Here is a 19,045-nt window from a genome sequence, read left to right on the forward strand (position 1 = left end):
GCAAAATCAAATGACAAAACACATCAAACGAATGGACAACAACTGCCGTATTCCTGACTTGGTACAGGTATTTTCAAGTGTACAAAATGGTGGATTGAACCTGATGTTATAGCGCTAAGTTACCTCTCACTTTTACGACAGTCAAATGGAAAACAATGCAGTATATATACGACCATTGACTTGTCTTAAACAAGTGAACATGTACGACAACGGGAGCATGTTTTTACACATTTGTGAAATAAACATTCAACAATGGTCAACAAAATCGTGATGGCAACAAAAAACCATAAATGATGAATTCATATACCTTGATACAGACTTCAAGATTAAAATGATGTGCCCCGTAAAAATAAACATTTTCTAATCTGTGCATGGTACCTGTTTAACCAATTAATTAAACTAACTAGTAAGAAGGTAGTTTTTTTTTATAAAATAAAAATGATAAATAAAAATAAACGGTTTAAATTTTCAAATAATATTTATTTCAAAGCTAATACATTGTTTTTATTTGATGACGATTTATATCAAATGGAAATCTGGTAATTTTATCTTTCACTTTATAAACGTTGTCAGCCGTAGGCAGTAAACAATTACTATAATAGCTCCTAAAATATCCGGTACTGAAAAAATCGAACACACATTATGTCCCTCTTCTGGATAATAGGTCACATGTTGTTGTAAACCATCCGCAAATTGTTGTCGAGGGAAATTCCTATCTATCGGTTCTGCCATTGTTTGCGGCGGCGAAGATGTGATATGGCGTTGCTTAATTGTGACGTTATATGTTAGATCTGCCATAGATTTGGAGAAAACAAAAATCTGGCATAGATTTGACTTGTTCGACGTTTGTAACGTCACATTTTCCATAGATTAGGAATCTGCCATATATTTGGAACCCGTCATAGATTTGAGTCCTACATATATGATGAAAAGTATTTCTCCACATGTATTACAAGGTGGAAACGTTTAAAGGGTATTATTTTTAAAATGTAAGTTTCAACTATAAAACAGTTGATAAGATACATAGAGAAACAAGAGAAAAAACAACTTTTCTCTGCAGTCTTTACATTTTACCCGTTGAATATATGCTGACTCGTTTTAGTGTTGGAAATTAAAACCCTGGGATGACCTAGACTTTGCCGATGACATTGCATTGCTATCCCACAACCACCAACAAATGCAGGACAAACTAGAGCAGGTTGAAAAGAGAGCAGCAGAAACGGGCCTTTCCATCAATCATAACAAGACCAAAGTGTTAAAGTCAAACACAAAATCCCAAGCAGGTCTGATGGTTAACACCCAAGCATTAGAAGAAGTGGAATCCTTTACATACCTTGGAAGCGTAGTGGATAATCTTGGCGGATAAGATAAAGATGTAAAGATCAGAATTGGCAAAGCCAGAACTGCATTTAACATGATAGGGTCAATCTGGAAAGCACGAAATATCACGCTTAAGACCAAAATACGCCTGTTCAATTCAAACGTAAAAACCATACTCTTATATGAAGCTGAGGCTTGGAAAACAACAAAAAAACCTGCTTCATAAACTGTAAGTCTTCATTAACAAGTGCCTCAGGCGCATCCTTAACATCAGATGGCCTGAGAAGATACCAAACAAAGATAGCCAAAAACTAACATTACAAGGTAAGCTTTACAGTGGAACCCACAAGGAAAGCGTAGCAGGGGCAGACCAAGATACACCTGGCGAAGGAATGTTGCAGCCGAGATGGAGAAAGAAGGATACAAGTGGCACGATCTGGAGAGGCTAGAAAAGAACAGAAAACAGTGGAAAAATATCGTTAGTTGCTCAACCAAAGGGCAACAAGATTAAGCACGCAAGTAAACATAGCTAACAGTTATAAATCGGTGCCTTGTGTTCTGTTTTTTTAACACCACTATACATGGTCAGGGAAATGATTGGTTGCCCTAAGACTTTAAACTCTCTCGACCCAATAGCAAGTCTGGAGTCTGCAATGCATTGGTTGTCGTAGTCAGACCGAAAATCTTGGTTTATCTTTTAAACTGTTACAGAATTTGTCATGCCGAGATCTTTATAGAGAACAGGCGAAAGATACAAAAATAATTGAAAACTCACAAGTCGAAAATAAAGTGACAAAGCTATGGCAAAAATGACAAAGATACATGCAACCTTATACAAAACACAACATAGACACTAAAGACTGAGCAACACGAACCCCATAGGCGTAATCTCAGGTGCTTTGGGGTGGCAAACAGATTCTGCCCGATGTGTCGCACCCGTCATGTTGCTCGTGACAGTAAAAACCCGAGGATAATACTTATTTTGTAGACTTCGATTCGAGGAAAAAAGAAGATGTTTGTTGATACGACGATTAGAACACATCCGTCGTCATCTGTGAAACAGATATTCCATAACGGTCAACAAAGCAGTGACAGCATCCGTACAATTTTCGAAGGGATGATTTCAAATTTTACCATTTGCTCGGAATTTTGTGTTTGATTGGTTCCTTGTAAGCAACATTCCTCTATTTAGAAATAGTGATAGGAAACGCATGACCTGGAATAGGGTTTCAACTCGAAGACTTTAACTCCATATGAATGCGCTGATTACCACACATGTTGCTACACAGAAATTGTGAAGCTGGTTTTTCATGGAAATTCCCTAAAGTACATCCTCATTATTTGGTATAGGTATATATGTCACTAGTACTACATCTCCACATTAAAATATTTTACTTATGACATACATAAAGTAAATAAGAACAAATTATAGATCAAACAATCCAATAACGATACATTTAAAGTCACTATTCATTAAGCGCGATTCATGAAGAATTACATTAATTAATTGTCAATGCAGTACTGTATAGTAAGATGACTTACATATACATGTATCATTATGTTATTATATGAGCTGTGTAATAGTCTTTGTTTTCATTGACAACTGGTTTATATATCTTAAAAAAAGTTAAGACACCAACATGTCTCTTGGTTTATTTGTGTAAAAATATTGCTATCTTATTGGCGTATTAACCCTGCAGTATTTCTTCATATTTACCTGTTCCACATGAATACCCATCCCATGTTTCTCCAATATAGTAGTCACATCTACATATTGAGTGGACACAAAACAATGTGTCTCTACACTCCATAAGTGTGGCACAAGTACCATTCAACGATTTCCCTACATAATTAATAAAATATTTATTATTGCAAACAGGCTTTGAAATAATAAACCAAGTTTTTGAAATTGCATTGGAACATTTTTATAACCATGGTCTTTACTTTCTGTTCCACTTTGCACCGTTTGCAATTTACTTGTACACCCAAGGGTGACTGGGGTATAGAAATATGGTCACTTGGTCTTCTCCCGGCCGGCAGTAAAACACTTGCTGAAGTGGGGCGTCCGTTTGGCTGTGCGAGATGTATCAAGTTCGCAGTCACGTCCGGTCAGAAGGGGGACGTTAAATCCGATGCCTCGTGTAAAGAGAGTGCCACTCTTTTTGCACGTTAAGACCCCTTGCAACAACTCTTTGAGGGGTCCGTAGGTGGCCTGTTGCAAGGCAAAATTTCTGTCCCTATCCAATATACCTTCATTTTCCAGTGGCAGTCCAAATTTCCCCCGACCATTATCCTAGATGGCCTCTATTGCAACAACCTACCTATTGTATTTATTGTGAACTTGTTCTTCTCCTGAAAATGCATGACATATTTACCACTGGACGTTAAGCAACCAACAATCAATCAATCAATTTACTTGTCGAAAAACATCAATTGACAACTTGATTAAGGCATAATACGTGTCAATTAAAAAACTTTAAGTTACTTATGAAAAAAACTGTTAGCTCACGACAGGATGAAAGCAGCCTAACCACATTTGTGTTTGTACATGAACAAGTACAATAAGGCAAATATTTCAAGTATAATTATTTCCACAATAGTTGGCTGATTTCAAGTTAAACAAATAAAATTTGAATAACGTACGTTTAGCGCATGTGGATCCAGTCCAGTAGTTTGACTCTATACACTGGCACTTTTTGTTTCTGCATTGTAAGGACAATTTACATTGTCTCGATTCCTCGCATTCCTCATTTATGGATTTTCCTGTATTAAAAAACACAAAAAATATAACTAAATATATAAAGTTGAATGAAGAGTTGTGGTTAATCTGAAAACGAATGTCATGCATACATGTATGGATAAATATACACCAACGAGACTTCAATCAGACAACAATAGGAAGGACAACTTATTATCAACATATTGGCTTAGATTCTAAATCTAAACCAATTGATATAAATGGAGTTATCATTTTCAGAGCCTGTAATTAAAATTTCTATTTCAATATTTCAAATAATTTGAAACGCGTTATTTTTTAATTAAGACATATATACGATTTTTAAATGATTTATATGAATAATAGTATTTGGTATAAAGGCAGCAAAAACATAATGCAATATAATAGTAATATTGTTATCATAATTATTTATATAATACTTGTCATGCAAACAAATCCATTCCAGAAGTAGTCACTAGAGAGACACTGACATCGACCGGACAGACAGACAAGGTTGCTTTCACACTCGCTGTTCATGGTACACGCAGAGTTTGGTCCTTCTTCTGTAATATATTAAAGATGGAGCATTTACCATTGTATAAAAGTCATCTGGTTTTAGAGTACACATACCACATACTCACACTAGAGTATCAATGTAAGTTGGTAATGCGTGATATAAAAGATAGAAAATATAACAGAATTACCAACTCCTCAGACCTGCGTAAACAATCACTATGGCACAAAATCTTGTTCTATAAAGTTATATATATATCATACTCATGAAAGCTAACAAATGCTGTTAAATGCAGGAGAAAGATAGTTTTCAAGTTAAAAAGATGAATATAAACGAAGTCAGTGGTTGTCATTGGTCCGTGTCTGTCACATTTGTTTTCGAAAATAGTTTTGTTCTAACATAGGCCGTAAGTTTTCTCAATTGCATTGTTTTATATTTTTTCACATAAGAGCCTAGACGACTCGACAGTATGGGTTGTTTTTATTGTTGAAGGTTGAACGGTTGCCAATGGTGATGGAAGTTTTTAAAGAGCTTGACTTGCTATACAGCCCTCACACGGTTGCCTGTTATTGATTACATCCGCTTCATTTGATTTATGATGGGTAATTGTCTCACTCATTGGCAATCATACCACATCTTCTTTCTCTATATTAATTTAACATGAAGGAGTGTAAGCCTACATCACTTTCTCTATATGAGCCTTTGAATCAGCGACATACAAAAGGTACTTCGTACTTTTGGAATAATTGTACCCATTTCTGTCTTCTTAATGTTCTTTTTTCTTTTTTTTTCAATTTTTTCAATCAAACTCAACCGATACAATAGTATTACATACGCATATGATGTCCACACAGAAGATTTCGATTACACGAGTCTGAACCGCTACAACAGTTTTCACATACTAAATGTCGGCCAGGGCTTGATCGTCGGCCAAATCCATTACTAGTTGAAGCATGAAGACAAAGCTGTAACAAAATTGGCTCCATAAAGCTGTATTTAATGAATGGCTATTTTTTATTTTGAATTTATTGAACCATAAAATTAATTTTTGACTCTTCACATTGAATAATCCGCCATTCATTATAAATAAATTTCTATCAAAAATAACGCTCTAAGAACTTTCTATATTATTTATATTAACAATAACAACGTACACAGATGTTGGCGTATGAATACACAACGTCAGAGTGGGCGTGTCGCCATAAAAATTGACAACATTGAAAATAAAACTAATACTTTTAACCAATCAGAAAACAGTAAATACACCAAATTTATTTATTAAACAATCAACAGAGAAAAAGAAGCACCCAAAATTATCTCCTATTTTTAGACCCAATTTTATCTTTATATCAACAATAAGGATACTTATAGAGAAGCATGCAATATGTTATAGAAAATCAAGACTCATTTCATGAAAACATGCAGTATCATGTTCATGTAAGGTATACCACGACTGAAAGTAAGGCATACACCAACTAATCTTAAACCATATACTTGTTCTGTTGTCTTTGATGGATAGCATTCTCATTTGTTATTTTGCCACATCGCCTCATTCTGTTACAAATTCATTTGTAGACAGATGTAATTGGTACATATTAGCGCGACCACACGTCAGATTCGATGGCTCTGGTTCGCGATTTGCCTTTTGTCCGCTTTTGCTGACGATCGTTGCAATGATTTGTCTCTTAAAAATGTGTAAATTTGAATTTTCTTTAATATACTTACAGATTTGTCTTTGCAACCAAGATCAAAGTTTTCTTGATTATCTTCCGTCTTAAATTTATGGAGAAAACAAGCCTTTCAACAACAAAATATATAAAATTATAAAATTTGACTATTATACTGTAATTAATTTTTCACCTTACTGTTTATAGAAAGATAAGAAAAATGAATAGTACATTCAACATATTGTTATGATCTTCAGCAATGACTATAACACGTACAAGCTCGCACATTTTGTACAAACGAAAGGAATTGACAATCTGTAATTAAAATACGTCGTTTAGTCCTCATGGAGTCCAGTTTTATTAAATATACTTTTAATACTATTTTTTGTGCTGCAAGAAAGTGTTTATTATTATCCTTTATGTTGTTGTCGCAGTCCTCTGTCATACCAAATAATAGAAAAATACAATGAATGCTTTTAGTTTAGTGGAGCTGGATTGTTTACTCTTTCGGAGCACCGGATCAGATCGACCATACGTATTGGAATTGTTTTATGATCGGGTTATGATTTAGAGTAAGGGCTTGTGTATGGGTTATGTATTGATTTTGGGTTAAACATATATGAGTAGCGTCCCCTTGAGTAAAGGAAGTCCCAATCTTCAGTGATGAACAGGCCCAGAAAATATTATTTTATATGCGTGTATTCCTACAGTCATTCTATCACCATTGTAGATGTACATGTATGCTTAAAAGATGTGAAGTGTAAAATGAAAACTACCTCATGTTCATGGCAGACTGATATGTTTGTGCACAATGCTGGACTTTTGACCTCACTACAGCTCAAACAATTCTGCTTTGGAACTGTTGATAAATTAAAACGAAGTCACCTTAATATATGAACCTTTGAAAAAGCAAAGGCCAAACACGTACACATGTTTATATTTATCATTTGATATACCAATGTGTATGTATGAATATATAAAAAAAATAATAATAAATAGAACTTGATACAAATGTGTTCAAAAAGTCATAATAATAATCCTACCTATAAAAATAAGAAGATGTGGTACGATTGCCAATGAAACAACTCTCCGCAAGAAGCAAAATGACACAGAAACAAATAAAGTGTACCGTACGGCCTTCGACAATGAGTTAAACCCATACCACATAGTCAACTATAAAAGGCTTCGAAATGCTAGTATGACGTGGCTTAAAATGCTGAAAACGGTATTCACATTTAATAGCCGACCATATACCAATATATGTTTTACTCATTGTTGAAGACCTTACAATTGTACATAATTTCTTACATCCACCTTATTTGAACTTCAGTGGATAGTTGTTTCATTGGCAACAATACCATAATTCTGCAGTGACTCTTCGGAAAATTTTCAATTTTATTCTTGAACTTCATTCCATTAATTCGCATATTCCCTACAAGTTTCAATAAATATGATAAACACTCTATTTCTTTTGCAAGAAACGTGGACGGATGGTCGGATAGACAACGGCATTCCATACTACATCTTGTCTATACATTTTTTTGTACGACGAGCTTACATTTTGTATTCTAGTACTATTGATATAGTATTTCACAGTCTCTGGTCTCTATGATTTTAAGAGGACACAAATAACACAACTTTAACTGACCAATCAAGATTTAGTGTGCTTTGTATTAAATAGTGAATGCATGGATACTTTATTCTCTTAAACAATTGTTACAGAGAACATATACATATAACATAGTCACTGTGATTGAACATTTGAAATACAATTAAATGTTATCAAAAAAATATAGTAAAATAAAAACATATTTGGAACACTTGTACATAAGATTTTATGAAATGAAGTGGGTGTCACCCTCTCCTACTTTCTTATTATTGTTTTAAGTCTTAAAACAACTATAAAAGACGAACAAGTCATATTTGAAACGCTTGTAATTATGATTTTATGAAATGAAGTGAGTGTCACCCCTCCTACTTTCTTATTATTTCTTTAAAGTCTTACCTATTAAGCTATTGTCACACGTTAAATCGTCATTACAGACATGAGAACCATTACAACATTTCTGACACATCATATGAGAATGGTCACTTCTACGTCCTACCAGATTCCCAGTCAAATCCTTACGACATATCTGTAAAATAACTGAAATACTACCATAAGCTTAACTAAAAAGCAACACAGGTAGATTGAATATTTTCTTATATTTAAGTTATATGTTGACAAGAGAATTTGGAAAGGCACGTGTTTTTCTCTTAGACCAATTATTTTTGCCTACATCTTAAATAAACTAAATTTACGTCAAAAAAAAAAAAAAAAAAAAAAAAACAACCCAAAAACTTTTCTTTCAGTATTAAATAGGAAAACGTTTTCTTTGTGCAACTCAATGTTGACTTGTTTTTCAACTTCATGGGAACCTGCTATTTTTCACTTCTGGTCTGAAACAATCTTTTAAAAAGAAATTTATAAGTAAGATTATATCTTTACTAAAAATTACCCGCTCTCCCACCCAATTAGGTATGATGGATCGGTGCTTTAGCTGTTATTATGAAATTACAGAAAGTATAACTAAATTGCAGATAAACTACAAAAACTTAATCAACGGTAATTTACCGGTATTGGCTCAAACTAAACACAAAATAAAGAGATTTGAAAATGATGGATATTTTTTTTATCGTTTGAAGTCATTTCAGTGGCAAATTAATTTCATATTTAGAAGATGGAAGATGGAAGACAGCTAAACATATTATTACCTCAGGATAAGTACAACCAACATCATAGCGAATAACATTTTCACTTGTCTGATATTTTTGTGTGAAACACACCTGAAATAAATACTTTTGTTTATTTAATAGTTTATAAACTAACTAGAACACACCCGCGAAATCGCGGGCATATACAGCTTGTAAATTGGTGTAGGATGAATTTTTGTAAAAGATATTATGACTGGAGAGTTTCATATAAGGTATCAAAAGCCCTCTCCTTTTTTTCCAAAGTCCGTTATGTGTTTCTTTTCTGTTAAATTCAATTATTTTTCGTGTTTCTGGCCTTATACCACAATTATTCTTCCCCTTTGCTACAATGCATTTTTTGGTAAAAGTCAAATTAAATAAAAAATTTGCACCGCTTCAAACATGAATGAAATAAATGAAACTGCTTATAGACCATTATTATTCTAATAAAATGTGCTTCTAGGACAATCCATCAGTTCTTTTCCGTTTGTGAGCCCTATTAACATGCCAATGGTATGATTTGAATCTCGTATAAATGACTAAGGCTCATTTGAGGGGTGTTCTGAGGGGCCCTGATCCCGAAATTCCGGGCTTAAAAACATGATATCCCGAGGTGCGTATTTTAACGAAATTCATATCCCGACATCCCGAAATTTAAAAAAAAATATTCCTGCATCCCGTAAAGTTCAATCCCGTAATCCCGAGCTTAAAAACACCCGATCCCGACGTCCCGAATAAGTCCTGCCTCCCTCTAATATGTATCCTACTTCATTTTGGCCAAATCACTTTCAACAATAAATTTTTATGCCCCATTTATGGGAATTATGTTTTCTAGTCAGTTCGTCCGTTCGTTCGTTCGTCCGTCCTTCTGTCCGGCTTCAGGTTAAAGTTTTCACTTTCAACAATAAATTTGTATGCCCCATTTATGGGTAATATGTTTTCTAGTCTGTTCGTCCGTTCGTTCGTTTGTCCGTCCGTCTGTCCCGCTTCAGGTTAAAGTTTTTGTCGAGGTAGTTTTTGATGAAGTTAAAGTCCAACCCATTGGCGGATCCAGGGTTTGGGGGGGGGGGGGTTCCGGGGGTTGGAACCCCCTTTTTTTGGCCGATCAATGCATTTGAATGGGAGCATATACTTGGAATTCCCCCTTTTACTCTGGGTTGGGAAACCCCCTTTTTAAATGGCTGGATCCGCGCCTGCAACCAACTCGAAACATAGTAAATATGTTCCCTATATATATATGATATGATCTTTCTAATTTTAATGCCAAATTAGAGATTTTACCCATTTTTACTGTCCACTAAACATAGTAAATGATAGTGCCGATATGGCATCCGTATACTATGGACACATTCTTGTTTCCATGTTTTACTTATTTCAATATATATGCAACTGGTATGACCCCTTAGATAGTAAATATTTCAGAAAAAAGTAGACAGAATACAGAGAGTCTCTGTATATTGTAGTTTACAGGTGGATAAACGCGAAAACATAATTGTCTCTATGTAGGTAGAAGAACATAGTTGTGGTTCAAGCGATCTAAACACCATGATATGGAGAACGCTTTGATTTGCTTATTTATTTTTCATTTTTGTAATCTATCATACGATTGGTTGTTCTTGTGCATGTTTAAAACCGGAAGTCTTATCTATGACTAAAGGTCAGTCTGATAACGGAAACAATATCCGGACACCTATTTTGTCGTTTTTCTCCCAAAATAACTCAATCTGAATAATCATTAAGAATGGATGACAAATGCGACTATGCATGTTACTTCAAGAACACAGAGGCATGATGATTAATTTATTGTGGAAGGAAGAGAAGCGACACACAAAATGAGGTCTTTTCGTTTAATAGTATAGATTCTAAGTGAGATTTGTAGAGTATCCAGCTTCAACATTTGTTATGCCTAAAAAAAGTCATGAAAACAAATTCGATAATGCAGTTTCAGGTAAACAAGATAAGATGTAACTCGAGTCTACTATTTCCAATAGATGGATACCGATGGAAACGTTCACGGTCGAATAATCGTATAGTCAAAACTGTGCATGAACCAACCATGAAGCAATCCAGTCATCGCCTGGACCAACATTATATGTTGATATGCTGTCCAAAGTCAGGAACTTGTAATTCAGTGGTTGTCGTTTGTTGCTGTGTCACTTATTTATTTTCGTTCATTATTTTAACGTTATTAGGCCGTTAGTTTTTCTCATTTGACTTGTTTTTCATTTGACATTTCGGGGTATGGCAAGCCGTTTTCGTCAAAACTATGTTTAAACCCTTTTTTCGAAAAAAAAACACACTGAGATTTAAAAACCTAAAATAACACACTGAGAAATCGAAATTACACACTAAGATTTAAAAAAATAAAAAAAAAAACACACACACTGGGAATTCAAAATTACACACTGATATTTCAAAAATACACATTGAGATTAATATGGAAATTATACTAATGAATTATTTTTTAAAATTTTTAAAATTTCTTTATTACCAACGAAAGAACTCGAACAATGATACAACGCAAACAAGTGGACAAGATCAATTCACAATCTAGCAATGTTGTCTTAAGCCAGATATTGAACTTTCAACTGTATTTTAGGAACATGTTGTATATGTTGTAGTAAAGGTGGTTTTAGTCTTACCTCGTCGTTCTGACACTGAACTACTTGCAAACATTTTTCATTTTCTTGCAAATTAGTGCATGAATAGCAAATCCGTGTGCAATCTACAAAATTTAGTAAATTTAACAAATCGTTTATATCTGTAATATGGAATTATATTGCGCTTGTTTATTTTTTCATTTGTAATCCACTGACCAACATGACTATTAATGGGGATATATAGTATTTTTCGTTCAAAAATTGAAAAAAAATGTGAACATTCAATTTGTATCGCTAGAATTTAAGGAAAATGTTTGATTCTTTGAATTATGAGAAAATGTTGTCTGTACTAATAAGGTTTAAAAGGTGTGCACATACCCATTTATTTATTTAACTTTTACTGTTAAATTTTTATTCTTAATTATTGTCTTTGATTTTTGAACTCATTTGCGTTGCTTAAAAAATGGTGACGAAAGATACCAAAGGGACAGTCAAACTCAGAAATCTAAAATAAACTGACAACGCCATGGCTAAAAATGAAAAAGACAGACAGACAAACAATAGACACAACATAGAAAACTAAAGAATAAACGCGGACTACGGTAAGAGTTCCGTCAAGTCTGGAGCTACTGACCCTTTGTTAGTCTTGTATGGTTTTACTTCATTGACATGTTTTGGAGTTTTGTGTCCATTTTTATTGAAATAGTACAGTCTGTTTAGGGGTCAGCTGAGGACCATCTCCCGGGTTGCGGGATTTTCTCCGGCGCTGCGTTGAAGACCCATTTGTGGCCTTTGGTTGTTGTCTGCTCTTTGTCGGGCTGTTGTCTCTTTGATATATTCCCCATTTTCGTTCTCAATTTAATTGTAAAATAAAAAAAAAATGAAAAGGAATAAATACATTAACCAGAGTTACATTATATAACCATTTGACTAAAGTTGGTACTGTTAGTGATACTATTGCTTTTCATGGCTCGGTAACTTTCGTTTTAGGCGCTTCGTTTGGTTCTTTAAATGTGCAGTCCAATTTATGTATTCATGTATACGAACATTTCTTAGTAATGCTTGAAAATACTTACGAATTGTCGAGAAAAAACATATTAGGACAATCAATACCAGTATCGAATCTGAAAGAAACTAACTAAAGGTGGTCAAAAAGCTCTTCACTTTATAAAGTGGTTATATGATAACTGATGACTTTTAAACTATTGGGGGTTTCAACGTTAAAACTTTGTTGAGATTGAAATATCAAGAAATGGGATTAAAAAAATCATTAGATTTATAAAATATCATTTATTTCTTATTATGGTATTACTGATAGTATCAAGAACATGCCTTAAGTTCTGGCAAGTGATTGGACTTTTTCCTGTGCTGATGTTCATGGTACAGGTGGCTCTCCTTTGTTGTGATGTTGCGATGCGTTTCCTTGACTGTTTTTTTTTTATAAATGTCTTGGCATTGTTTATTGTATATATAGTCACGACCTGACCAATTAACTATGCATGTACTGTTTTAACCTTCATTTACATATCTTCTTACAACACTTGCTGTTTATTGAAGCTGCTTCATAAAACTTTTGTGTTGCATGCATGCTATGAATGCTTACTTTCTATGATTAATTACATTTTTGCATGACTATGTCTATGTCTATGTTTTATGTCATATAAATTAGTCTGCGGGTAAATTTTAAGGTGGTACCTAACACTACAGGGAGATAACTCTGAAAGTCAGCTAAACGTATTAATTACGTTGTGTTGTAAAAGGCTTCTTATTGATAAAAATTGGTGTTTGCCAAACTGCTATATAATCAGTGTAATTTTTCTGACAAAACGGTTGGTTCAAAATTTTTGAAATTTTTATATTTTCGTTAAAGGATTTACTTTGACAAAATGTCATGAAAATTAAACGAGACAAATAAATTTGAGTGAAAGTGTTGGGTACCACCTTAATTCCGTATAAACCATGAAATATAAAACATCCTAATGACAAGAACAAGTAGAGATATTGGTTTTCCGTAAAGCTGTTGTTCTAGGATGACATGTATTTTTTTTAAATATATTATCTGGTTAATTCTTGACCTGTTTCAATTTTTCTATCCTTTTGATACGGAGTAACAACAACAGTCTGTCTTAAAGGAGAAACTCTCCGTATAATAATTCCTGAAGAAAAATGTGTGATTTGTTTTGTTCATGTTTCACCGAGAGAGCTTGTTATGTTTGCAGTTGAAGCATACACTTCTAGTTTACATATGCGCATCTTGTTGAAAATATCGACTGTCTGTTTAAATCGAAATTCATTCGAGTCGAAATATAAACAAACTAACAAACAAACACACAAGCAAAAGTAATGAATGATTATTTACCCTTTGATGTAATTGACATTGAAATGATATCAATCCCTTATCGTGACACATATGGACATGTACTGGCATTCAGAACCACAGATTCAGATAACAGCCCACAGTATCGCTAATAGTCTGATAAGTGAATCACACTTTTCACGTTTTTCTTATGAACTATTATTAGGCCAAATTACACACAACATCGCAGAACCACTTAAATCAGTACGTGTTTTATCATATGGTCCGAGTACACAGTTATTTCGTAGTGCATTTCCTTTAGACAATAAATGAAAATAAAAAAAATCCCACCTGCGCTTTCTCCATAATATTTTTACAGTGTGTTGTACTACTTTTGGGACAAATTATATCAAAATTATAGAAAACTTCATCAGCTGTAACTCAAAATATGGACAATTTTATGTGAAGGGGGTCTTGAAATCTTTTGACAGCTTCCGAAATGCTAATTTTTGACCTTTTTCAACTGGACCAAATCACTACTTTACATTATAATTCATGAATCAAATTTATTTACAGTGTAATTTTATCCCCCTTCTTGCTACTAGAGGCATAAAACATGAATAAATAAATTTGGAAGGGGTATAAACAAAATTGACAAGTAACACACTGTCCACACTAGGGACTATATTACGAAAATCAAGGGACGATAACGTAATCAAGGGACGATAACTGTGTACTCGGACAATATATACATGCCATCATTAAAATATTGTAAATTTAAAAACAGAAAATGTTGAATAATGTTAGGGCAGTTTGTAGAGTTATGGCTAACGAAACAACTACATGTTTTCACTAAACAAAAACAATAGCTGTAAATTGGGATGGTATATACCACATGCATGAATTACATTTCACTGCACCAGACAGCATGAAAAAAATAACCCCGGCTATTTGTATAAATAATAAATATAGTCCCTTTTTTAATAACAGGAAAGAAATGTTCCATTTTACGACAATAAAACAAATAGGTAATTAAAACTGCAAAAATATCGGTCCCTATACAATCTGCCTACGCTGAAGACTAAAGCTGGTAGCCACGGTGACTTTTAGCAGACAATCAAGTTACCAACCACTTTTTCCAGCCGTCAATTTTAATGATTTGTCTAAAAACCAAGAAAACTTGAAATGGCTCAAATGTTTAAAAACTTTTAAAATCTGACATTATAGAATCTCTTTTGACAGCGAAATTCAACATTCTCACTTCTTGTATTAATTCTTAAATGTGGCAATCCGTTTTATATACCAATGATATAAGCAGCCACATGTTTCAGAATATGTGTAATCTGGGTACAAATGGTGTACCTGTTGGTATGTATCCAGTCGATATATTTAATCTGTGTACCTGTTGATATGTATCCAGTCGATATGTTTAATCTGTGTACCTGTTGCTATGTATCCAGTCGATATGCTTAATCTGTGTACCTGTTGCTATGCATCCAGTCGATATGTTGGTTTTTTCTGCAATTATCAAGATATCGTATCTTAGCCAAATATAGTATCTTACGATAAAATTCAAGAATGATTTCTAGGTTGGAAGCTCTTTAGCTGATTAAAAGTATTTGAAGAGATAAAATTCTAGAATTTTGCGGCTCTTTCTCAAGACAGAATAAACACATATAAAGACAATGATACCTTACGGATAATAAAATAGAACAAGAATGTGTCCGCCCCTTATCCTCACTATCATTTCTATATTCAGTGGAACGAAAAATTGGGGGGGGGGGAGGGGAACTCTAAGTTGGCATTACAATTAGAAAGATCATACCATAGGGAACATGTGTGCTAAGTTTAAATTTGATTTGACTTCATATTCATCAAAAACTACTTCGAACAAAACTTTAACCCGAAGCGGGACAGACGGACGAACGAACGCACAGACCAGAAAACATAATGCCCATAGATGGGCATAAAACTCTCCAAAAGACAGTTGATAAGAATGACCAACAGGATACGACGAACAGGTAAACATCAGACTGTGTGTTTGTACGAATTTCTATTGTCCTTACAAAATGACATTGTACCTAACGACAATTTAGAATATCATACATAATACAACAACGGGGGTTTGCCTTGGGTTATGTCAAAATATGCTAAGTAGATATGAGGGTAAAAATGCCCTCTTCCGTCAAGCCAGAACCGTCGTATTTTTGATACGTAAACCGTCAAGTGAGCCTTATTATTTTGTTGTCATTCGTCCAATCTCTTTTCAACGAATATTTTTTCGTCATTCGTCATGTGTGATACCCCATTCCTGACCTTATTATTAAAATAAGGAGATGTGGTATGACTGCCATTGAGACAACTATTCACCAAAGTTCAAATAAAGTGGAAGCAATTATAGGCAACTGCACGACCTTCACAAAATGAGGAAAAACCCATCCCGTATTGTCAGATATAAAAGACCCCGAATTAAAAGTATTAAACCATTCAAACGGCCTCATTGTTACAGAAAAAATTACAAAAAAAAAAAGCACGGACAAGAACTTACTGTAACGACCGAACTTCATGCTCCCAACTTATGAAGGTTCAGGTATAGTTCAGCATCGGTTCAGACTCGGCTAGCCTCGTGGTACTTTAAGCAAATACTTTTAACGAATTTCAATGGTATATTTTTATGACTTGTTCTATTTAGCTTACACGTATCTGAAGTTGTACTTCAATCTGATCTTTTCCTATGTGTAATAAAATTGAGAAAGGAAATGGTGAATATGTCAAAGCGACAACCACCCGACCATAGAGCAAACAACAGCCGAAGGCAACCAATGGGTCTTCAATGTAGCGAGAATTCCCGCACCCGTATGTGTCCTTCAGCTGGCCCCTAAAATATGCATAATAGTACAGTGATAATCGACGTCATACTAAACTCCGAATTATACACAAGAAACTAAAATTTAAAATCATACAAGACTAACAAAGGCCAGAGGCTCCTGACTTGTGACAGGCGCAAAATTGCGGCGGGGTTAAACATGTTTATGAGATCTCAACCCTCCCCCTATACCTCTAGCCAATGTAGAAAAGTAAAAGAATAACAATACGCACATTAAAATTCAGTTCAAGAGAAGTCCGAGTCTGATGTCAAAAGATGTAACAAAAGAAAATAAATAAAATGACAATAATACATAAATAACAACAGACTACTAGCAGTATACCTTTCGTTATTATGGTAAACTTTGGTCATTCGTCTAAACATGTATTCATTTACGTAACTTTGTTTTACTATTTGTAGGTTCTACTGGGTTTGGGGTTTAAACGTTGGCAATTTGTGACAATTCATGAAGGAAAAACCACATTAGCCTTTATAACTGAAAAACCTTAAGTGTTTTTTTCATTCTGCAAATTATGTTAAACATTTGAAAGGCTAACACAGCTAAGTCTTTATTTTTTTTATTTTGTGTTTCGTGTACTATTGTTTGTGACCTGTATGTCTTTTTTTTTAGCCATGGCGTTTTCAATTTATTCTCGATTTATTTATTAGTGTGAATGTCCCTCTGGTATTTTTCGCCTCTCTTTTAAAGTTGCTTTTGTTTTTGCAAGACAAAAAATAAATATAAAGAATATTCTTTCACCGTTTAATTTGAAAACAATAACACTGCATGAATTGATGACAAAACTGTTCATTGCTGTTGTTCTGATTTACAATAGACAAAAAGCATTCGTATTTTAGACATTTTCTTGTCTGACGTATTTACAACAGTTGACCACCAATGTACAAATTTCTGTCATCACATTGAGGCAAGACACCTACAAAAGAAAGACATAAAAGCAAAGAATTAAAATTCATACTTCTCTTCTCTGAAACTGAGTTGAAAGATTCAAATAAACATTTCTAAATTTCGATACACTTTTATAGGGTACAATGAAGCACGTTTCTAATGTATGTACTGTGTCTTGAAAGCAATACTGATACAAACAATACAATACACCTTATCGCTATTTGTCCAATCCTGGAAAAACAGTCATTTACACAACTTCCTGTTTGGGTCATGCCGCCGAAAATAGAGGTCATCAGTAGTGAGCTGAGAGAGGAAAAACTTTAGAAAGCGACCATTAAAAAACTTTGATAGAGTATGATCCACTTTTTTCGAAATTAAAATTGAAGTAAAAAAATATTTTGTATGAAGTATTTACGGTAGTTTAAACAGTTCTCATTAAAAAGTATCTTGCATGGTGCATTGTTTAAACAGGGTCCCAAATAGTTTCAACTGGATGAAAAAGTTGAGTAATTTTAGAACTTATCCGGAACCGATAGCGATTAGGTGTATAGACAAAGGACATCAATAACTTTTTTTTCAAACAATCTTACTCGCAAAAAGAGCGAGTAGGTACATGTTTCATGGGGGCTAGGATGAAATTTGAAAAAAAAAAAGGCAGGACAGGAGTTTTGAGTAAAAAAAAGGCAGGATGAGACACTTGCAAAAAAAAAAAGTCAGGATGACAATTTAAGTAAAAAAAAAGTCAGGATAAACTAAAAAAAAGGCAGGACCGAACAGAGTGAAAAATAAAAAGGCAGGACAGAGATTACTGCTAAAAAAAAGGCAGGACAAAATTTTTCATCCTAGCCCCCCCATAAAAATCAAATGGTAGCTCCCTAAGTCAATTAATTCACGTTCATAACTTTCATAACTTCTCGAAAAATAATTTTAAAAGCAGTTTAGAAGAACTAAGGCGATAAGTTTCTAATGGGCAGTGAATTTTAATTATAAACTAAACTAAGTTTTACCACGTTCGCCGTTATGCTTTTTACAACATGGACGCCCTTTATGGAAGCGATTTTATGATAAAATATGATATTCCATACTTGATGAATCTCCAATCTAAGGTAACTGTAACTTTATAAAATCAATGTACGATTTTTTTGAGATATTATTATGTCTGGGAAACATAAATGATGCCCCGCAGCTGCAATTTTTAAAAGCCTGGTAGCACATTGGTATAAAGTTCCCTGTAGGAGGAGTTATTCCTAAACACTATGCACCTCCTACATGTATATACATGCACGTTTATACTCCACAAATTACAAAGTTAACTGTCAGGACATGGAGCCTGTAATTCAGTGGTTGTCGTTTGTTTATATGTTACATATTTGTTTTTCGTTCATTATTTTATACATAAATAAGGCTGTTAGTTTTCCTCGTTTGA

The 19,045-nt window shown here is 34.0% G+C and overlaps 2 protein-coding genes across 6 annotated transcripts in view; both read right to left on the minus strand.

Annotated features, from left to right (window-relative positions):
- LOC139486170 (uncharacterized) overlaps nt 1–14,032 on the minus strand; it is a 50,700-nt gene extending 36,668 nt beyond the window's left edge. The window contains exons 1-11 of the mRNA XM_071270955.1: nt 13,910–14,032; nt 12,627–12,674; nt 11,593–11,675; nt 8,972–9,043; nt 8,223–8,352; nt 6,994–7,076; nt 6,276–6,347; nt 5,386–5,515; nt 4,477–4,599; nt 3,964–4,083; nt 3,038–3,163 (exon numbers count right to left, since the gene is read on the minus strand). Of these exons, the coding sequence (XP_071127056.1) occupies nt 3,038–3,163; nt 3,964–4,083; nt 4,477–4,599; nt 5,386–5,515; nt 6,276–6,347; nt 6,994–7,076; nt 8,223–8,352; nt 8,972–9,043; nt 11,593–11,675; nt 12,627–12,674; nt 13,910–13,928 (1,006 nt within the window). The 5' untranslated portion in view covers nt 13,929–14,032. The remainder of the gene's footprint in view (nt 1–3,037; nt 3,164–3,963; nt 4,084–4,476; nt 4,600–5,385; nt 5,516–6,275; nt 6,348–6,993; nt 7,077–8,222; nt 8,353–8,971; nt 9,044–11,592; nt 11,676–12,626; nt 12,675–13,909) is intronic.
- A 3,429-nt stretch (nt 14,033–17,461) lies between these two features.
- The window catches only part of LOC139486171 (muscle M-line assembly protein unc-89-like), a 103,969-nt gene continuing 102,385 nt past the window's right edge, over nt 17,462–19,045 (minus strand). For all 5 annotated transcript variants that reach the window (XM_071270961.1, XM_071270960.1, XM_071270957.1 and 2 more), the window contains one exon: nt 17,462–17,647. The gene's annotated coding sequence lies outside the window, so the exon portion shown is untranslated. The remainder of the gene's footprint in view (nt 17,648–19,045) is intronic.

Source organism: Mytilus edulis, chromosome 8 (assembly GCF_963676685.1).
Source record: "Mytilus edulis chromosome 8, xbMytEdul2.2, whole genome shotgun sequence".
Classification (NCBI taxonomy): domain Eukaryota; kingdom Metazoa; phylum Mollusca; class Bivalvia; order Mytilida; family Mytilidae; genus Mytilus; species Mytilus edulis.